Source organism: Anguilla anguilla, chromosome 19 (genome assembly GCF_013347855.1).
Source record: "Anguilla anguilla isolate fAngAng1 chromosome 19, fAngAng1.pri, whole genome shotgun sequence".
Lineage (NCBI taxonomy): Eukaryota > Metazoa > Chordata > Actinopteri > Anguilliformes > Anguillidae > Anguilla > Anguilla anguilla.
The window spans coordinates 5,034,602-5,056,887 of NC_049219.1; the positions used below are offsets into that span (position 1 = coordinate 5,034,602).

The 22,286-nt window shown below is 48.1% G+C and overlaps 1 protein-coding gene across 12 annotated transcripts in view; it reads left to right on the forward strand.

Annotated features, from left to right (window-relative positions):
* Window positions 1-22,286, forward strand: part of LOC118219040 (liprin-beta-1-like) — a 58,083-nt gene that overhangs the window by 30,967 nt on the left and 4,830 nt on the right. For 4 of the 12 annotated variants that reach the window (XM_035401839.1, XM_035401845.1, XM_035401844.1 and 1 more), the window contains 17 exons: window positions 376-408; window positions 1,591-1,652; window positions 2,087-2,171; window positions 2,738-2,877; window positions 3,229-3,314; window positions 4,233-4,289; window positions 4,410-4,470; window positions 5,376-5,408; window positions 8,057-8,237; window positions 10,523-10,555; window positions 16,041-16,182; window positions 17,125-17,256; window positions 17,796-17,946; window positions 18,454-18,565; window positions 19,685-19,773; window positions 20,250-20,372; window positions 20,778-20,903. In XM_035401839.1, the coding sequence (XP_035257730.1) occupies window positions 376-408; window positions 1,591-1,652; window positions 2,087-2,171; window positions 2,738-2,877; window positions 3,229-3,314; window positions 4,233-4,289; window positions 4,410-4,470; window positions 5,376-5,408; window positions 8,057-8,237; window positions 10,523-10,555; window positions 16,041-16,182; window positions 17,125-17,256; window positions 17,796-17,946; window positions 18,454-18,565; window positions 19,685-19,773; window positions 20,250-20,372; window positions 20,778-20,903 (1,646 nt within the window). The remainder of the gene's footprint in view (window positions 1-375; window positions 409-1,590; window positions 1,653-2,086; window positions 2,172-2,737; window positions 2,878-3,228; window positions 3,315-4,232; window positions 4,290-4,409; window positions 4,471-5,375; window positions 5,409-8,056; window positions 8,238-10,522; window positions 10,556-16,040; window positions 16,183-17,124; window positions 17,257-17,795; window positions 17,947-18,453; window positions 18,566-19,684; window positions 19,774-20,249; window positions 20,373-20,777; window positions 20,904-22,286) is intronic. The other 8 variants (XM_035401841.1, XM_035401847.1, XM_035401849.1 and 5 more) reach the window with 5 other exon arrangements.

Consider the following 22,286-nt stretch of genomic DNA (forward strand, 5'->3'; position numbering starts at 1 on the left):
GTCTGTGTGTGATAGCCCCTCCCATTTTGGGTTTCCTGGTGCCTCACTCTGGTCCTGGGGACTTTGCTCTATGTAGTCCGGTGACTGTAAAAAATTCCATTCTGACTTTTGTAGCCATGTCCAAAATAATGTGCTAATGTGATTGATGCTCTATGAACAACCTGATTAATGTTTCATGCACTGTTGCATTGTGCAAAACTATATGACCCTACTACCAAAGACACTCAACCAGCTGTCATATTACTGCAAATGGACAACCAGACCCCAGGCAACACTTTATCACACATCTGTTTCCACGGCATCTTAAGCGTATGTGTTTTTCCAGCGTCTTAAATTTGTCTGTTTGATGATTGTGTGTTGCCCGGTCTCCCGCAGAGGAAGCGTCTAAGAGGACTCTCAGAGAGAAACGTAAGGGTGGTTTCATTCACTTTTTCATCCTGAAGACTTTTTTTTTTTTTTTTTCTTTTTAATCTTTGCATATTTCTGCCACAGCTTCCGCAGGTGTTTGCATGCACGGGCAAAGGCCCATTCCTTACTCAGAGGGGGGGGAGAGCTGGCCCGTCGCTTCCGTGCAGAGAAACGTGCTTCATTAGAGAAAACGTTCAGATTTTTAAAGCTGTGAAACTCTCTCTGCTAAAGGGCATCAGGGCATCTTCTAAACACCAGTGTGATCCCAGTTCCAGAAGGTTCTTAGATGATGAGTGATTGGAGGAGAGGGAGCGAGTGTGATTGGAGGAGAAGGGAGAGAGTGATTGGAGGAGAGGGGGAGAGAGATTGGAGGAGAAGGGAGAGAGTGATTGGAGGAGAGGGGGAGAGAGTACCGAAAACTGAATCTTTCATCTGTATCTGAAGTGATGATGGACACTGGGATACAATTCCTTGTCCTCCTGTCATTAAAGAACAGTACTACACTGAGTGTGGGCGTGGCAGGTCCCATGATGCAATGCGATGTCGCTCAGGCTTATCGTTCCAGGACAGGAAACAGATGCCTGATAGGATGTTGTATCTGGCTTGACTTAAAAGTTAACAAAGGTCTTAAAAGGTTTTAGCTTGTGTGACTGAAGTGGTGCTCAGATCAGTAAATGATAAATAAAATGATACTGGGGATCATTCTTTTGTGATGTTTTGGCAGTGTTGCCGTGGCAACGCTGTCATGCCAACGTAGTGATGACGTCCAGCTGGCAGAACCTTGACCCTCAGCGCTCTCACTGGGCATGAGCTCCACGTGCCATACCCTGCTCCTGCTGAGGCCCCTCCCCTTTTTGCTGAGGCCACTCCCCTTTCCACTGCCACCACTACACCTGCCTGCTGAGGCCACTCCCCTTTCCACTGCCACCACTACACCTGCCTGCTGAGGCCCCTCCCCTTTCTACTGCAACCTCTCGTAAAATGGACAGGTCCAACCCAACTTGGGCCATAAAATGTGTGGATTTGACCCAACTGAGGCCCTTAAAATGTGCGGGTTTGACCCAGCTGAGGCGCCTAAAGTACGCCAGGTGCAATTCTGTGAAATGAAACACCAGCCCATTTTGGGGAAGGCGTGCGTGCGGTCACCTGGCGCTCCACTGAACCTCGCTCCCCTGCTTTCAGATCTGGAAGTGCTGCGGATGAAGAAGGCGGTGGAGTCCTTAATGGCGGCGAACGAGGAGAAGGTGAGCGCATCACCAAGATATCAGGCTCCAGACATCGCAACATTCCACAATTTGTGTACGATTTGGAAAAACATACACAAATTAAAGCTACGTTCAGATATATTTTTTTGATATGCATATATTTCCATTAAATATATTTGCAGTGTGAAATGTATTTAACTGAGGCTGCACGCACCAGTTCTGGTCCATCCTCATATTGGGCTCCAGTGAAGGGTGTTAGCCGTAGACGCTAGGGCAGCCTGTGTTTGTAGCTTGCGATTTTGGCAGGTTAAATTATTGGGCTCCTGAATTAAGATGGCCGTTTGGCACGGATGTTGAAACGGGTCAGCGCTTTTTCGCGGGTTAAGGGTTTTTTTTTTTGTTTTTTTTTTGTTTTTTTTATGGTGTTCGCGCCCGCGTGACACGCTGCTTGTTTTTTTCCCCCACACCTGCAGGATCACAAGATCGAGGAGCTGCGGGCCGCGCTGGGACGCTACCGCAAGGTTCAGGACATGGTGATGTCGGTGCAAGGCAAGAAAGGTGGGGCTGGCGCTCTATCTCCCCCTGTGCTCAGTCGAGGTACTGCGGCCCGTGGAGGCTGTATCTTGAAGTGCACTCCTCCAGTGCAGCAGTGGCCGCGTAAAGCGCCAAAGTACAAAAGGTGCAGCGGATAACGGCAGTGCCTGTTTGAGGAGGGTGCAGGCTTGTGAAAAACTGGTCCAATAAAAGGAAGCTGGAGCAGAGTCAGTTTTGAACGGTCTGGAGGGTTGCTGGTGGCTCTTGAAAGGTCTGGAGGGTTGCTGGTGGCTCTTGAAAGGTCTGGAGGGTTGCTTGTGGCTCTCGAAAGGTCTGGATGGTTGCTTGTGGCTCTTGAAAGGTCTGGATGGTTGCTTATGGCTCTTGAAAGGTCTGGATGGTTGCTTGTGGCTCTTGAATGGTCTGGAGGATTGCTTGTGGCTCTCGAAAGGTCTGGATGGTTGCTTGTGGCTCTTGAAAGGTCTGGAGGGTTGCTTGTGGCTCTTGAAAGGTCTGGAGGGTTGCTTGTGGCTTTCGGCTCACTTGTAAATTAAAATTTAAATGTAAATTTATTTGTGTTCCTGGTCCAGGACAACCGAAGGACCGGGACAGCGAGGAGAGCCACAGCGAGGATTCGGCGTCGGCGCGGACGGCCGATTCCGGCACCGCGGGTTTGGAGACGGCCCCTCTAGCCGGCCTGGAGGGGGCAACAGGGGAGGTCGCCGATGAGGTACAGTCCCGAAAGGGGTTGCTCACCCTCCAAGAGCACATCGAATTAAAACATTTATTTACACAGCATCTTACTGAGAATATCAGTTACCCTTTAACCTAACCCTATCCCCAGACTAAAGCCCCACAAAGCAAACCCGAGGTGTCCGTGGCAAGGAAAAATACCCAAACTAGTATACAGGAAAAAAATCTAGTCTGAATTCATGGTACCCATCCTCCTCTTGCCAACTGAAGGCTTGGGTCCATAGTGACCAATATAATCAACTAATCCATAAAAACAATGCATTTTGATACAAAACTTAACAGTTTGACGCAGTATTCCCTGTTATTTCTGTTATATTCTGACCTGCAGCTCATGGCTTTGGCCCAAGGCTCCGCTGCCGTGCCGAACTTTGACCCAACCGCGGTGGGAGAGCCAGAGCCGGGAGCAACTGTCAGGTGAGGCCGCCATCGCCACTCTGTCATACAGGCCGCGGTACCTTACCGCGGCGCTACTAGCCTTCTTTTTTTTTTTTACCGTGCGGAGTAACCTTTTTTTGATGTTCCGAAGTTGGACAATACAGAGATTTTTTTATTTCATGTGAATCGAGGACTCCCGATGTCAGCGATTGTTTGTTTGTTTGTTTGTTTGTTTGTTTATCTATCTTCCTTTTCTTTTTTTCCTCTGGCCCCTCTCTATATCAGACACTGTTGACTTAACCCTTGGCCCTTCCCTGCTTTGACAGCATTCCCGGTTTTCCTTGTCGATGGAGTGTGTGTAATTCAACGCTCGCTTTTTTTGTATCGGTGATAAGTAGCTTTGCAGGCTATCATTCTGAAGCTTGAGGTAGCTAGCGCAAATTGCTAACTTCAGGTTTCGTGCAAGTTTGGTTGGCCAAGATAAGTCAGCAGACAGGCTGACACCCAAGGTGTGAGGTCTTTTTTTGATCTGGTCTAGGACGAGGTTTCAGGACGTAAATAAAATTGTGGGGGCAGGGGAAAACCGCCAGATAAAACCTCGGCGTGCCCCAAGAAGCTGGGGTTATTGCTCAGCTGACTGTCGGGTCACAACCCCGATAAGGGTCTGCACATATATTATTATTACAGGCATTTAGCAGACGCTCTTATCCAGAGCAACTTACACAACTTTTCACATCGGGTTTACACTGCATCCATTTATACAGCTGGATATATACCGGAGCAATGCAGGTTAAGTACCTTGCTCAAGGGTACAACAGCAGTGTCCTACCCATGAATCGAACCTGCGACCTTTAGGTTACAACTCCTCAGCCATTATACTACCCTGCCGCCTGTATATGCCAGCAGGTGGGTAGCAGAATCCTGGTAGCGCCCAACTCTTTTCTTTTTGTCCGGCAGCGACGCGGGCAGCCGGGACGCGCCCGCGCTCCTGGAGTCGCCGGGCAGCGGGTGGCGGTGAGTACGCGACCCGTCGGCGTCGCTTCCGGGAGCTTTTTTCCGGAAGCTTCCCTCGCCCTCCCTCGGCTGCCGTCCGTAGGGGAGAGCCGTGACCGCTCCCGAAATTTGTCGTTCCAGGGACACGGACCTCCCCAAGACAGGGAGCCTGGACGACCTGATCGCTGGCAATGGCGAGAAGGTAAGGTCGTGCGCGGCACACGGGGGTCACTGCTCTGGGCGGGTCGCTGCTCCCCCGGGCGGGTCGCTGCTCCCCCGGGCGGGTCGCTGCTCCTCCGGGCGGGTCGCTGCTCCTTGCGGGTCACTCTGGCTCCTTCTGGAGGGATGCTCTTTCCACTTTTCGGTTATTTCTGTGTTTCGTGTGTTCTTGCATCCTGTATCGACGAGAGCTCCACAGATACACAAGTAACTATTTCAGAGCCCCAGTCTAATAGTTTAGCACCAGTACCCATTCATATTCCTGTAGGTGCCTTCTTGTTTTTTTTTGAGGCATTCTGCACTCAATTTTGCAGTCGGCGTGCACCAAACATTTATTAAATCATCTTTGGTTTGGTGGCTTTCATTTTATGGTGCAGTTACTTATCTGTGATCTCGTAATGGGGACCTGCGAGATCCGAAACACAGATCTGTCTTTCGTCCCCGAGTATCTGCTGCCGTGGGACGTCTTTAACTGTGAGAACTCCTCAATGCCGCCTGACCTTGCTGACCTGCTCTTGCTTGGGGCCCCTGCTAGCCATACCTGGAATTTGGCGCGAAATTTAGAGAAGCGTGCTCGAGAATGGTCGAACGATCAGGAGCTGTCAGCTCGGCGTTCCTTCCGTCTGTCAGAGTCTTATTAAACTCACTGGAGAAATTGACACAACCTGCCAAACTGTGGATCGTAAATTCTTTGTCACCTGAATCAGTGAATCCTGAATTCTGAAGTTCTCATACTGTGGTCTTTTGCGCTTGTAGAAGTTCTCATAGTCTGATCTTTTACGGTTGTAGAGGTTCTTATACTGTGGTCTTGTGCAGTTGTAGAAGTTCTCATAGTCTGGTCTTGTGCGGTTGTAAAGGTTCTCATACTGTGGTCTTTTGCGGGTGTAGACGGTGGTGGCGGTTCACCAGACGCCTGCAGAGGTGAGCCTTTTCCTTCCTCTCTCCTCCCTGCTGTCCTCCGTGGTCTTGGCGAGCCTTCGCCTTCTCTGACACTCCCACCTTCTCTCTCCATTTTCCTCTCTGGGGCTGTCCTTTTCCTCTTAAGATGGCCGAAAACCTCTTCCTGCTAATAAAGGTTAGCACCATGCTTGCTGAATGTGTATGTGCGTGCGTGAGATGACGATGCATTCCTGCTGGATTGAGAAGCACACACATAAGTTTACTCAATACAGTCCTGTTGCCTCTTCAGCCTGCTTGTTTTTATTTTTGCATGCGTACGACGCACAGTAGTAGCCTGCAGCCCTGCTTGTGTATGTGTATGTGTGTGAGTGTGTGAGTGTGTGAGTGTGAGTGTGAGTGTGTGTGTGTGAGTGTGAGTGTGTGTGTGAGTGTGAGAGTGTGTGTGTGTGTGTGTGTGTGTGTGTGTGTGTGTGTGTAAGTGCATCTCTGGCTGTATGCTGCTTTCATTCGGAGTGTAGCAACACACAACTCTGCTCAGCCGCTTTGAGGGAAAAGCCCTGGGTGTGACTAAAATAATAATAATAATAATGAACTTTATTTATATAGCACCTTTCATATCATAAAATGCAGCTCAAAGTGCTTTACAAGAGAAGCAAACAATAGAAATCGGTACCACAGGTATTAAGATAAGATAAAAATAGAAAATAGAAATAAAATGAATGATAATGGCAGAAATGACATAAATTAAAAATAAATAAATAATAAAGAAAAAAAAAAACAAATTAGAAAGAAAATGAAAAGACCGTTTTTTTACCTGAGAGGCAGGAGTTGGTGGAAATCCTATATGTCTAAAGGCGGTACATAATGAGTTGCAGGCTCCTGATAGTGTTTTTCTGATCGAGACCAGATCATAAGAAAAACGTTAGGTAGTAACGTCACAGCTCGCAAGGTGAAAGGTACCATTCCGAGCCAATCCGACATTATTACGGGCTCCCGATAGTTTCTGGGCGCAATCGGCTTAAATTCGTCAGGTGCGAGAGGTCACGCGAGCCGATTGGGTTTTAATTCCCGTCGGCCAATCAGGAGGTGGCTCCGCATGTGACGCTTTGCACCACTGTGCCTTGTCGACCGAAACGTCACCTGACCCGGCCGGGAGCTCGTGTGGTCTACGCCAGGGTTCGAATTACGGGGGGGATTGGGGTGGTCTGACCCCCCCCAAAAGAGGTAAAAACAACAGGTCGGGGGGTTCAAAACATTTATATATCCTTCTTACCTGTAAGCGTAAATATTACAATATGTTTCCCATCAGTGGCGTCACTAGGGTTGGTGTCTAGCGACGCCACTGTTGTGACCTATTGTTTTTACCTCTTTTTGGGGGGGGGGGGGGTCCAAGTCTTAATTAGGGGGGTCAGACCTCCCCCCAATCCCCCCCCCCCCCCCCCCCCCCCCGTAATTCGAACCCTGGTCTAAGCTATCATCCGACCGGTTGTCGCAATCTGAACCTCGTTGAGTGGGAGAGGGCGTCCGACCTCCCGACGTCGTAACCCGTGAACACCCGCCCTACACCCGTGAACACCCGCCCTATACCCGTGTACACCCGCCCTAAGCCAGAGGCAGACAGGATTGGGGCGTGTCATATATACGCACATCGGGGGGCTGTAGCGCTCTGACAGCCAATAGCAGTAGAGAACATTTAAGCAATACAGCCAATTACCAGTGGCCCTAGAGATGTTTAGCGTCTGAGGGTCAGTGGATCTCAGTATATCGTTCTTTTGGATTTTGCTGAACGACATGGGTTAACCAGCTATTGCAGTGCATCCATTGTCTTTCAAACTGCCTTCATTCCATTCATTACATTCAGTCAGGCTTCATTTCCATCCAGTGTTGCTGGGCTATAGAAGAGATTTCTGAAGCGTTTTGTGGATAAATCCAGCTGGATGATTCTGAGCCTCAGACCGACTTGCAGTATTGAGCTGTCCCATCAGCGCCCCCCGCAGGCAAATCTAGGCACAGCAACATGCCGTATTTAAATTTAACACCCAGTTAAGGGCTCGATGAATTCTGCGATTTAAACAAAACGATCAGGTCGTTTATTTATAGGGTATGTTTTACACGTAGAATTAAATCAGTTTTTTTAAGCAATGAACTCTGGCGCAAACCTGCATTACACCAATCCCATCCCAACGCTTGCAGAAATTCTAACCAAAAAACCTCGGCTAGCACGGTCTTTTAGCCTGACAGCACTTACCTTATTGCAGCCATTTTTAATTACATTACATTACATTACAGGCATTTAGCATTTATGCTTTTACATAGCATTTCACATTGTATCCATTTATACAGCTGGATATATACTGAAGCAATTTCTGTTAAGTACCTTGCTCAAGGGTACAACGGAAGTGTCCTTACCCGGGAATCGAACCTGCGACCTTTCGGTTACAAGCCCAGTTCCTTACCCACTGTGCTACACTCCGTCCTTGCATGTTTGCATTTAGTTTATGAAGCTAAATGACCATAAAGGGTGCCTCCGTCTCATTTCACATTTTTCTCTCCGGTCCGGTTCGCTTGTTTCAGGCTGCACCTCCTCGTTCAGCTTTTCTGTGCTGTCTTCGGGTCTTTGCGTTTGGGAGTTAACTCACACTTTCTCCCCCCCCCCCCCCCCCCCCCAGAACAAGGCGTGCGAGGAGCTCAGTAAGATCAGCACGCTCCCCCCCAGGTCCCCCCCGGCCGCCGCCGCCGGCTCCGGCTCCGGAGACGACAGCTTCGGCAGCAGGAAGGCCCGCTCCTCCTTCGGCCGCGGCTTCTTCAAGATCCGCGGGGGCAAGAGGACCGCCAGCGCCCCCAACCTGGGTGAGATGCGCCCCGCGGGGTGTGAGTGTGTGTGAGTGTCAGTGTCAGTGTCAGTGTCAGTGTCAGTGTCAGTGTGAGTGTGAGTGTGAGTGTCAGAGTCAGAGTGTATCCTACCCTTTATGCCCTCCCTCCCACCTAGGCGCATCATACACCCAAAACTTTTGAGGGGGCACAAACTCAAATAAAATATACAATAATTTTTGTATTGGGGGCATTATTAGCCTTGAGAGAGGGAGAGTGAGAGAAACCTGAAGTGGTGTAAGGAAAGGGTCTTAGGCTCACCCGTACACTAGACAGTATTTTTAGTGATTTCTTAGTCTTGAACTGTAAAATCTCTGGTGATAATCCAACATTTGTTCCCACTCTGGTCTCGTCTTTGGTCTAATATTTTTTTTTGCAGAATCTTAAAATGTATAAAATATTCTGAGGTATTTGTGTCACGGTTGTACAATTCTTACAGGGTAATTTATTATGCAACACTATGGAGGAAGAAAAAATCTTAATCATTTTGACTTTAGCTTCGTATTTTTGCACACCATTCTTTTGGTCATGAAAATAGAACGTGTAAGCCTACTTTATACTGAAAACTTACAGCTACATACGGTGAGGGAAAGTAGGTGCACTTTAGCAATGTAATATCCCAGCCAAATCAGCTGAAAGGAAAAGGGAAGCACCCTGTACTCGCATCGTGGACTGCTTCGTCGTGAAGGACCCCAGGGCGAGTTAAACAGCACCGAGCCATGCTTAAGCTTAGCGAACGTTAGCTAGTTTAATCTCTTTACCTTGTGAGGGCCTGCAGGGACGGATGGTGACCTCTAAGATGGACGCGACTCTTCTGCCACTTTTTGTCAGCGCGTTTTCCAACCCGGACAGGCTCTTCGTCTTCTTCGACAACCCCCCTTTTTTTAGACGTCTAAAATCCGCTGCCATTTTCCGTCTCCTTTCTGTACGCTAACCCGCGCCGCGCGCAACCGAGCCGCTAGCCAGCCGGGCGCACCGCACGCGGAAGCAGCTCGCCTCTCTCGCCCAGTCGCGGGAGGAGCGTTGCCGGGGCGACGCGGAACGGAATGCCGAATGGCTAGAATACCGCAGCTTCTGTAATTATCGCAAGTTGGAAACCGGGACGTTTTTTTAAGTGCGGTTACAATAGCGAAACCGGTTATTCACGGTGTCCCTACCCGTGATTTATGACTGATTAGTGCTAAAGGTGAGAGTGGGCTACGCCAGACTTTAGTTATCGAGACGTCTTCTGATGTGCGGGAGGCCTTAGGTGCCTGGATGTCTGTCTGCATTCTGTCTGCATTCTTCTCGAAAGCCTTCATTATCCCTTGTTTCACCGGCTCGGTCCTCTCTGACTCAATGGCAGTGACAGAAAAAAAGCCAAGCGCAGCATCAGCACCCCGGTCTAGTCTCTAAAAAGCCCTGTCCTGACACATTAGCTGGCTAGCTGCCAGACCTATCGAATATTAGTTGACTAGTAATAATGCAAAGGTGCTAATAATTAGCTAGCTAACAACTAATGCGCGACTTTTACAGTCATTGGACATCGAACCAGACCTGGGTCAAATACGTATTTGTTTTGGATTCAAATACTTTTCTGTGCTCTATTGATCTTTCCGGGTGTAATTGAGCCTGCCAATATGACCAGAAGGCGGGGTTTGTACTTTTTGAGAGCATTTCATTGGTTCCAATACACCAGGCAAGATCAGTAAAGTGTAGAAAAGTATTTTAATTCAAACAAAATCACGATGGATCTACAGTATGTGGCTCATTGAATAACGTTGACAGTTAGCAGTGTCCTGTGGGTGGTTAGTGACGTTCTCTGTGATTGGTAGCTGTTTCCTGTGGGTGGTTAATAATGTGCTCTATGATTGGTAGCTGTTTCCTGTGGGTGGTTAATAATGTGCTCTGTGACTGGTAGCTGTTTCCTGTGGGTGGTTAGTAACGTGCTCTGTGACTGGTAGCTGTTTCCTATGGGTGGTTAGTAATGTGCTCTGTGATTGGTAGCTGTTTCCTGTGGGTGGTTAGTAATGTGCTCTGTGACTGGTCGCAGTGTCCTGTGGGTGGTTAGTAATGTACTCTGTGACTGGTCGCAGTGTCCTGTGGATGGTGGTTAATGACGTGCTTTGTGACTGATGGAGCTCCGCTGTGTTGTCGGTTCTCTCGTCCTGATTTTACGGCCCGTGCCATGTCTGTGCCCCTGTTTACATGGTAACCTTTGACCTTTAACCTTTGCACTCTGCCCTGTCCCTCCCATACCCGCTGTGTGCGCGCCACGCGTGAAGACCGCGGCCGGAGTGCGAGTGCGCCCATGCTAGGTACAGTATGCCCCCCCCCCCCCCCCCCCCACCAGCAGGGGGCGCCTGCAGGATGGCCACTCCAGAAAAATGGCAACAACTTGCAGCGCCCTGAAAAAGTACTTTCCCCCTTCCTGATTTCCTCTATTATTGCATCTTACCGAATGGTTTCATGGTCTTTAGACAAAACGTAATAATAGACAAAGGGACCCTGAGTAAACGCAAAACACATTTTTTAAAATCATTTTGTCTATTCAATGAAAAAAGTCACACCCATTTCACCCATGTGAAGAATTTCCCTCTTAAACTTAATAACTGGTTAAAGAATGGTTTCCTAGCATGAGCTGCTCGCTTCAGGTCCTGCCACAGCATCTCTACTCAGGACTTTGACTAGGCCACTCCAAAACTTTAATTTTTTTATATCAGCCATTTAGATGTGGACTTCTTTTGTGCTTTGGATCTTTTTTTTCCCGCATAACCCTGTCTTAATTTAGCTTCAGCTCACGGACAGATGACCGGACATTCTCCTTAAGAACGTTCTGGTACGGAGTAGAGTTCATGGTTCCTTCAATAATGGCCAGTCATCCTGGTCCAGAGGCAGTAAAGCATCCCCACACCATCACATGAGCACCCTCCATGTGTGACTGTTGGTGTGATGTTCTTGCTGTGAAATGCTGCATTTGTTTCATGCCAGACATAATCGAACTTGTGTTGTCCATAAAAGTTCTACTTTTGACTCATCTGTCCATAGAACATTATCCCAAAAGGCTTGGGGATCATCCAGGTTCTTTCTGCACATGTAAGACAAACACTGAGGTTGGTCTTGGTTAGCAGTGTTCAGTGTAGGAAGATTCACCACTGTTCCAAGTGTTCTCCATTTGGAGATAATGGTTCTCTCTGTGGTTTGAGTCCCAAAGCTTTTGAAATGGCTTTGTAAACCTTTCCAGACTGATTTATTTCAGTAACTCTTTTTCTCATGCCTCCTGGAATTTTGTTTGATCGTGGCAAAGTGTGCTTGTAGAAACTTTGTGGTGGCTACTTCACTCTGATGGTAAGGTTCAATATGAGTGAGGTTTAGATTCAACAGAGCTGGCTGCAATCACGCCTGGCTGTGTTCAATATGCTGCATCTAATTATCACTTAAATTTGGTTAATTGGTTGATTGTGTAACTCTTTGAAGGGGCAATTACTTTTTCACATGGGTGATATGGGTGTTTAACTTTTCATTAAATAAATGAAATTTTAAACCCTTGTTTTGTGTTAACTTCGTTTCCCTTTGTTGAATATTGGGTTTCATCTAAAGATCTGAAACCATTCAGTGTGATATATGCAGTAGCAGTGGAAATCAGGAAGGGGGCAAATACTTCTTCATCGGTCTGTAGCTAATGCATCTACCCCCATCCCATGCGGATTGCGCTTTTAACCTCCCCCCTCCCCCTTGGAAATGAAAACTGACACCTGCTGTACGGTTGGAGAAAGGAGACTCGTTCACAGTGCAATTGGGGCCTTTGGTTTTTGGGTTTGGTTTTGTGCTGTAGGACACGTTTTGGATGCTTCTTCTATGATTGTTTTTACAGCCCCCCCCCGGCCCCCCCATGTGGTGAAATATGCTCCTGTGTGTCTGAGTAGCTCTGTGATATATCCCTTTAGTTCCACCTCTGAGGTATTGGGGCTGCTCGGTGGCTCGTTCTGTTAAGGCGCTGCTCTAAGGTGCGTAAATGGGCCCTGTATGAGAATGGACTGCTTACATCCATAGGCTAATTCAGTCTGCACCAGAGCGTCTGCTAAATGCTCGCAGTGTTAAAATACAAAACCAATGGAAGTGGAGTTTGCAGCATGGAGAGCTGATGCTTAATGCAGTTGGGGAAACAGGAAGAGGAAGTGGCTGTATTGTAGAACCTGCAGTGTTTTGGGTGCCCCGCTCAGCTGCTCTGTAATGAGTCTCCTTTCTCCTTTGTCAGGACCCCTTCAGGTAAACCCTGTCTTTTTGGTGGCGGTTGCTTGTGATGAACCAGCCAGCCAGCGCAGACCATGACTCACCATCACTGGTCATGCGCAGCTGCCTGCGCAGACCATGACTCAGCATCACCGGTCATGCGCAGACCATGACTCAGCATCATTAGTCATGCGCAGCTTGCCCAGCGTGGAAACTGTGGACCCAGCGCGGGGAAGTCCCCAAAGTTTAACAGTCACACCTGTGCACCTGCACAGGTGACTGTGGAACTGCCCGATGAAAAAATCTCCCTCCTGTTTTGTCGTCAGTTGGAGCTAGCTGGAGTAGATTGGGAGTGGGTGCGAGCATGTCTGCCTGCCGTTGTGTGCTCTGCCTTCCATTTTAAAGCACGCTCCCCTGCACCCTTTACCCTATCCCTTAGGTCGCATCCCTGATTGTGTTGTGGATCAATTCATGATTAATCAGTGATAGGGCACATCCCTGATTGCGTTGTGGATCAATTCATGATTAATCAGTGATAAGTCGCATCCTTGATTGCATTGTGGATGATTTCATGATTAATCAGTGATAGGGCACATCCCTGATTGCATTGTGGATCATTTCATGATTAATCAGTGATAGGGCACATCCCTGATTGCAATGTGGATCAATTCATGATTAGTCAGTGATAGGGCACATCCCTGATTGCATTGTGGATGATTTCATGATTAATCAGTGATACGGCACATCCCTGAGTGCATTGTGGATCAATTCATGATTAATCAGTGATACGGCACATCCCTGATTGCATTGTGGATCAATTCATGATTAATCAGTGATAAGTCACATCCCTGATTGCGTTGTGGATCAATTCATAATTAATCAGTGATAGGGCACATCCCTGATTGCGTTGTGGTTCATTTCATGATTAATCAGTGATACGGCACATCCCTGAGTGCATTGTGGATCAATTCATGATTAATCAGTGATACGGCACATCCCTGATTGCATTGTGGATCAATTCATGATTAATCAGTGATAAGTCACATCCCTGATTGCGTTGTGGATCAATTCATAATTAATCAGTGATAGGGCACATCCCTGATTGCGTTGTGGTTCATTTCATGATTAATCAGTGATAGGGCACATCCCTGATTGCATTATGGATCAATTCATGATTAATCAGTGATAGGGCACCTCCCTGATTGCATTGTGGATCAATTCATGATTAATCAGTGATAAGTCACATCCCTGATTGCGTTGTGGATCAATTCATAATTAATCAGTGATAGGGCACCTCCCTGATTGCATTGTGGTTCAATTCATGATTATTCAGTGATAGGGCACATCCCTGATTGCATTGTGGATCAGTTCATGATCAGTCAGTGATAGGGCACATCCCTGATTGCATTGTGGTTCAATTCATGATTATTCAGTGATAAGTCACACCCCTGATTGCATTGTGGATCAGTTCATGATCAGTCAGTGATAGGGCACATCCCTGATTGCATTGTGGATCATTTCATGATTAATCAGTGATAAGGCACATCCCTGATTGCATTGTGGATCATTACATGATTAATCAGTGATAGGGCACATCCCTGATTGCGTTGTGGATCAGTTCATGATTAATCAGTGATAGGGCACATCCCTGATTGCATTGTGGATCAGTTCATGATTAATCAGTGATAGGGCACATCCCTGATTGCATTGTGGATTATTTCATGATTAATCAGTGATAAGTCGCATCCCTGATTGCATTGTGGATCAATTCATGATTAATCAGTGATAGGGCACATCCCTGATTGCGTTGTGGATCAATTCATGATCAGTCAGTGATAGGGCACATCCCTGATTGCATTGTGGATCAGTTCATGATTAATCAGTGATAGGGCACATCCCTGATTGCATTGTGGATCAATTCATGATCAGTCAGTGATAGGGCACATCCCTGATTGCATTGTGGATCAGTTCATGATTAGTCAGCGATAGGGCACATCCCTGATTGCATTGTGGATCAATTCATGATTAGTCAGTGATAGGGCACATCCCTGATTGCATTGTGGATCAATTCATGCTTAACTCTTCCCCTTCATTGCTCATTTGCTCAGTGCTGGGTTGTCCCCCAGCCAAACACACCCGGCTGGGTCACCCCTTCAACAAATAGGTTTACAGTTCAACAGTCAGTACACTGAGCAGACCCAAATTTAAAAGGAACATTTACCCAATCCTGCCATTTTTGTTGATCCATTTTATTGAAGGCAATGGGGAGATACCTCCAAGCTAGAAGCTGTCACAAAAAAAAATCATATCAAATGCATTCCACAAGCCTAACTGCTTTTGAAACTGCCCTTTAGAGAAAAAGATTGAGACATGACTGACAGTGTTAGGATCAGGGGTTACAGTCACACACGCTGTCAGTGTTAGGATCAGGGGTTGCAGTCACACACATGCTGTCAGCGTTAGGATCAGGGGTTACAGTCACACACGCTCACAGTGTTGCGATCAGGAGTTACAGTCACACACACAGCGTTAGGATCAGGGGTTACAGTCACACACACACACAGTGTTAGGATCAGGGGTTATAGTCAGACACTGTCAGTGTTAGGATCAGGGGTTGCAGTCACACACACAATGTCAGTGCTAGGATCAGGGGTTACAGTCACACACACTCACAGTGTTAGGATCAGGGGTTACAGTCACACACACACAGTGTTAGGATCAGGGGTTACAGTCACACACACTCACAGTGTTAGGATCAGGGGTTACAGTCACACACACACAGTGTTAGGATCAGGGGTTACAGTCACACACACTCACAGTGTTAGGATCAGGGGTTACAGTCACACACACACTCACAGTGCTAGGATCAGGGGTTACAGTCACACACACACTCAGTGTTAGGATCAGGGGCTACAGTCACACACGCTGTCAGTGTTAGGATCAGGGGTTACAGTCACACACACTCACAGTGTAAGGATCAGGGGTTACAGTCACACACATTCACAGCGTTAGGATCAGGAGTTACAGTCACACACACACAGTGTTAGGATCAGGGGTTACAGTCACACACACGCTCACAGTGTTGGGATCAGGAGTTACAGTCACACACACGCTCAGTGTTGGGATCAGGGGTTACAGTCACACACACGCTCAGTGTTGGGATCAGGGGTTACAGTCACACGCTCAGTGTTAGGATCAGGGGTTACAGTCACACACTGACAGTGCTAGGATCAGGGGTTGCATGTGTCCGCAAGAAAACTCTAGAAAACATACCAAATATTTTCCTAAAAGACATTTCTTTTGCATTTTTATCACAAGTTTTGTACGGTGTGCGTTTCCACGGCCACCGCGGCACGAGCAGTTTTAGCGGAATTCCGCGCGCGCTACCACGGCAACCAGCGCCGAGCGTGGCTGAATCCAGGCGGTCAGAGGGTCTTACCGGCTCCTTGCAGCCAATCACGGTCACCCGCCCTTCGACCGCCGGCGGATCGCGACGGCCCGCGTGCTCGCAGTTCCTGTTGCATTGTGGGGGGTTTTTGCGTGGGACTGACGGCTCTGGTGTCTGTGCAGCGGAGACCGAGAGGGAGGGAACGGACCACCTGGATTTGGCCGGGCTCCCCCAGCGCTCGGCGGACAGCGACAGCACCCACACCCTGCCCTCCTCCCCGGAGGGGAAGAAGAAGTCCAGAGGAATCAAGAAGTTCTTTGGGAAGTGAGTGAGCGTTTGTGTTTGTGTTTGTGGTGTGTCCTCCCCCGTTTCCTCCCCGCGTTCGATTCAGTGAAACCCGCAAGGCCTTTTCACCTTGAAGTTACTTTGATCGTTAAGCTCGCTTTTTTATGCAGTAAAAAAAAATGCAATAATAAAATTAAATTTAAAAAATTGTTATTAAAAATTTCATGTCCTCACCGCGGAGACCCGGTAGCCGGCTTGGTCAGACGTTCCTACGAACACGATTGGCTGCGTTCGCGGGTGGGAAGCCGGTGAGGGTATGAGTCCTGGTCGTTGCATTAGCGACTCCTACCGGTGGGTTGGGGCGCCTCTTCAGTAGGGAGGGGGTTATGGGGGAGATGGCGTGAACCTCCGCACGCGTTACGCTCTCCCAGTGAAACTCCTCGCCGTCAGGTGAAAAGAAGCGGCTGGAGACTCCACATGTATCGGAGGAGGCATGTGGCAGTCTACACCCTCCCCAGACTCAACAGAAGGATAGTGCATCGACCAGGACCATGATACACATGGGGAATTGGTATAACGACTAAATTTGGGAGAAAATGGGAGGAAAAATGGCAAAAAAATGAATACAAAAATTGCATGTCCTGCTCTTCTGTCTACACCATGACTGTGTTTGGCTAAATTAGCCTAATTTAGCCGTTGACTGAAAGGAAACGCCAAAATCTGTGGACCCTGCGGCCCTCCAGGACCGGTGTTCGCCACCCCCGCAAGCCGCTATTAATGAGAGAGCCTGATAATTAATATTAATATTTTTGTGAAAAAAGATTGCCTGTATCTCATTGTTGTACGTTTTCCCAGTCTTGCGCCATCAATAGCAAATACCTTTGTTTTGTGTTGCAAATCCTGCTAATGTATAAATGCTGTGTACTACATCCTAAAATCTGGCCAATTGACACAGTTTGTTTTTTTTTTTTAAATCGCTAGGCTGAAGAGAAGCCAGTCTACTACGTTTAACCCCGACGAAGACATGTCGGAGACGGAGTTCAAGAGGGGCGGAGTCCGAGCCACCGCCGGCCCCCGGCTCGGCTGGTCACGTGACCTGCAACGCGGAAACAAGTAAGAGAGGAGAGCCGTTCCCCCAGGTCTGGCGAGCAGCTTCCTGTCTGGGGGGCCCAATTAGAGGAAGTAACTTTAGTGGTCTTCAAAAGTAAAAAGAGTTCAAAAATAAACCCCTTTAGCTAACGGGGAAGGGCAAGGACTACACTATTTTATCGCAAAACGTCTGCTAGCCAGAAAGCATTTCTGTACATTACGACCAATTTTGGAGGCATGGTAAATGGTAAATGGACTGCATTTATATAGCGCTTTTATCCAAAGTGCTTTACAATTGATGCCTCTCATTCACCAGAGCAGTTAGGGGTTAGGTGTCTTGCTCAAGGACACCTCGACACGCCCAGGGCGGGGTTTGAACCGGCAACCCTCCGACTGCCAGACAATCGGTCTTACCTCCTGAGCTATGTCGTCCCACGAGGAGGCATCGCTCCTCGTGGATCGTGAGGGATAAGAGACGAGTGACTCCGCACGTTTGAGACGTGTTTGGCCCCGCTGGCAGCGGGGGGGCTGCTCCTGAGCTAACCGCAGCTTCCTGTGCGCAGCGAGCTGGACACGCCCTTCGCCAGGTGGACGAGGGAGCAGGTGTGCGGCTGGCTGCAGGAGCAGGGCCTGGGCGTGCACGTGGGCCTGGCCAAGCAGTGGATCGCGTCCGGCCAGACGCTCCTGCAGGCCTCGCAGCAGGACCTGGAGAAGGTGAGGCTCCCGGCCCGGCGTCTGTGTGTGTGTGTGTGTGTGTGTGTGTGTGTGTGTACCTGCAGGAGCTGGGTATTAATGTGTGTGTGTGTACCTGCAGGAGCTGGGTATTAATGTGTGTGTGTGTGTGTGTGTGTGTACCTGCAGGAGCTGGGTATTAATGTGTGTGTGTGTGTGTGTGTGTGTGTGCAGGAGCTGGGTATTAATGTGTGTGTGCCTGCAGGAGCTGGGTATTAATGTGTGTGTGTGTGTACCTGCAGGAGCTGGGTATTAATGTGTGTGTGTGTGTGTGTGTGTGTGTGTGTGTGTACCTGCAGGAGCTGGGTATTAATGTGTGTGTGTGTGTGTGTGTGTGTGTGTGTGTGTACCTGCAGGAGCTGGGTATTAATGTGTGTGTGTGTGTGTGTGTACCTGCAGGAGCTGGGTATTAATGTGTGTGTGTGTGTGTGTGTGTATGTACCTGCAGGAGCTGGGTATTAATGTGTGTGTGTGTGTGTGTACCTGCAGGAGCTGGGTATTAAACACCCCCTGCACAGGAAGAAGCTTCAGCTCGCTTTGCAGGCGCTCGGCTCTGAAGAGGACGACAACAAAGGAAAACTCGACTACACCTGGGTGACCAGTAAGTGTGCGCCAGCTAGCCTGTCTACACCTGGGTGACCAGTAAGTGTGCGCCAGCTAGCCTGTCTACACCTGGGTGACCAGTAAGTGTGCGCCAGCTAGCCTGTCCTGTACTACACCTGGGTGACCAGTAAGTGTGCGCCAGCTAGCCTGTCCTGCACTACACCTGGGTGACCAGTAAGTGTGCGCCAGCTAGCCTGTCCTGCACTACACCTGGGTGACCAGTAAGTGTGCGCCAGCTAGCCTGTCCTGCACTACACCTGGGTGACCAGTAAGTGTGCGCCAGCTAGCCTGTCCTACACTACACCTGGGTGACCAGTAAGTGTGCGCCAGCTAGCCTGTCCTGCACTACACCTGGGTGACCAGTAAGTGTGCGCCAGCTAGCCTGTCCTTCACTACACCTGGGTGACCAGTAAGTGTGCGCCAGCTAGCCTGTCCTGCACTACACCTGGGTGACCAGTAAGTGTGCGCCAGCTAGCCTGTCCTGCACTACACCTGGGTGACCAGTAAGTGTGCGCCAGCTAGCCTGTCCTACACTACACCTGGGTGACCAGTAAGTGTGCGCCAGCTAGCCTGTCCTGCACTACACCTGGGTGACCAGTAAGTGCGCGCCAGCTAGCCTGTCTTACACTACACCTGGGTGACCAGTAAGTGTGAGCCAGCTAGCCTGTCCTGTTCTACGCCTGGGTGACCAGTAAGTGTGCGCCAGCTGGCCTGTCTACACCTGAGTGACCAGTAAGTGTGCGCCAGCTAGCCTGTCCTACACTACACCTGGGTGACCAGTAAGTGTGCGCCAGCTAGCCTGTCCTGCACTACGCCTGGGTGACCATTAAGTGTGAGCCAGCTAGCATGTCCTGCACTACACCTGACACCTGGGTGACCAGTAAGTTTCAGTTTCAATTTCAAGGTGCTTTATTGGCATGGCATGGCATGGCATGGCGTGTCACCAAAGCAAGAGTTACAAAGAACAGTAATAACAAAAATAGATTAACTAAAAATAATAACAAAATGAAAAACTATACAACCTGTAAACTAATATACACTCATTATGCACATGTATGCCATAAACAGTAACATTAATATACTGCCGTGTTTCTCTCTCTCTCTCTCTCTCTGTCAGGATGGCTGGATGACATCGGTTTGCCGCAGTATAAGACCCAGTTTGATGAGGGGCGGGTGGACGGGCGCATGCTGCACTACATGACTGTGGTGAGTTGCCCCTCTGCAGCGGGATTAGTAACGTTGCGCGGGGATTAGTAACATTGCAGCGGGATTAGTAGTCATGTCAGTGAATTTCCCCCCTCTAAGTCGTGTCAGTGAGTTTCCCCTCTAAGTCATGTCAGTGATTTTCCCCTCTCTAAGTCATGTCAGTGATTTTCCCCTCTCTAAGTCCTGTCAGTGAATTTCCCCTCTCTAAGTCCTGTCAGTGAATTTCCCCTCTCTAAGTCATGTCAGTGAATTTCCCTCTCTAAGTCGTGTCAGTGAGTTTCCCCTCTCTAAGTCGTGTCAGTGAGTTTCCCCTCTCTAAGTCATGTCAGTGAGTTTCCCCTCTCTAAGTCGTGTCAGTGAGTTTCCCCTCTCTAAGTCGTGTCAGTGAGTTTCCCTCTCTAAGTCATGTCAGTGAGTTTCCCCTCTCTAAGTCGTCAGTGAGTTTGCCTTTTTAATTCTTGTCTCGCTGTCCTCAGGATGACCTGCTGTCCCTGAAAGTGGGCAGCGTTCTGCACCACCTGAGCATCAAGAGAGCCATCCAGGTCCTGCGCCTCAACAACTACGAGCCCAACTGCCTGCGCCGCCGCCCCTCCGATGAGGTCAGAGTCGGGGAGCCAATCCTGGTGTCGTGGGGGGGGGGGGGGGGGCCGGGGGCGGGGTTAGCCTAGGGCCTGCTGAGCTTCAGAAGACCCGCAGGATGAGCCCGCTCTCACCGGGCAACGTTTGACGATCGATTGGTGCTGTCTGTGCCTCGTCGCGGCCTCCGCTATCACTTAAGGATAGCGTGTGCTTTTGTGTGCGCTCTCCCGAATCAAGGAAGGAGGCTGCGCTGAGAGGAGGGATGTGAGCACGGTTGGGCATTCCAAATTGGGAGAAAAATGTGAGGGGGGGAATGCATAAATATAAAGAAATATTCAAATGCATACATGTAAAGTTGAAATGTGCGATCCGCGGACATAATCGATAAAAGCAGGAAATGAAGCTCCCTTCTTCTTTCTCCGCAGAACCATGTGACCCCGGCGGAGATCTCTCAGTGGACCAATCACAGAGTGATGGAGTGGCTGCGGTCCGTGGACCTGGCGGAGTACGCGCCCAACCTGAGGGGCAGCGGCGTGCACGGCGGCCTGATGGTGAGAGAGACCTCCTTCCACAGGAGAGACCTGCTCCTCTCTCCACAGGAGAGACCTGCTCATCTCTCCACAGGAGAAACTGCTCATCTTTCCACTGGAGAGACCTCCTCTCTCCACAGGAAAGACCTGCACCCTCTCTCCACTGGAGAAACCTGCTCATCTCTCCACAGGAGAGACTTGCTCATTTCAAACCTGCGTTCCACAGGAGAGAGCTGATTAATTATTTTAATTGGGCTTTTCAACAAAGAGTTCTAGATCAGCTTTTTTATCAGAATGTTTTTAATTTAGCTTTTTAACAGAGTTCTAGATGAGCTTTTTTTATCACAATGTTTTTAATTTAGCTTTTCAACAGAGTTCTAGATGAGCTTTTTTATCAGAATGATTTTAATTTAGCTTTTTAACAGAGTTCTAGATGAGCTTTTTTATCAGAATGATTTTAATTTAGCTTTTTAACAGAGTTCTAGATGAGCTTTTTTTATCACAATGTTTTTAATTTAGCTTTTCAACAGAGTTCTAGATGAGCTTTTTTATCAGAATGATTTTAATTTGGCTTTTCAACAGAGTTCTAGATGAGCTTTTTTTATCAGAATGTTTTTAATTTAGCTTTTTAACAGAGCTCTAGATGAGCTTTTTTTATCAGAATGATTTTAATTTGGCTTTTTAACGGAGTTCTAGATGAGCTTTTTTTATCAGAATGATTTTAATTTGGCTTTTTAACAGAGTTCTAGATGAGCTTTTTTATCAGAATGATTTTAAGTTAGCTTTTTAACAGAGTTCTAGATGAGTTTTTTTATCACAATGTTTTTAATTTAGCTTTTTAACAGAGTTCTAGATGAGCTTTTTTATCAGAATGATTTTAATTTGGCTTTTCAACAGAGTTCTAGATGAGCTTTTTTATCACAATGTTTTTTATTTAGCTTTTTAACAGAGTTCTAGATGAGCTTTTTTATCACAATGTTTTTAATTTAGAATTTTAACAGAGTTCCAGATGAGCATTTTTATCACAATGTTTTTAATTTAGCTTTTTAACAGAGTTCTAGATGAGCTTTTTTATCACAATGTTTTTAATTTAGCTTTTTAACAGAGTTCTAGATGAGCTTTTTTTATCAGAATGATTTTAATTTGGCTTTTTAACGGAGTTCTAGATGAGCTTTTTTATCACAATGATTTTAAATACGAGGGCGACATAGCTCAGGAGGTAAGACCGATTGTCTGGCAGTCGGAGGGTTGCCGGTTCAAACCCCGCCCTGGGTGTGTCGAAGTGTCCTTGAGCAAGACACCTAACCCCTAACTGCTCTGGTGAATGAGAGGCATCAATTGTAAAGCGCTTAGGATAAAAGCGCTATATAAATGCAGTCCATTTAATTTGGCTTTTCAGCAGCG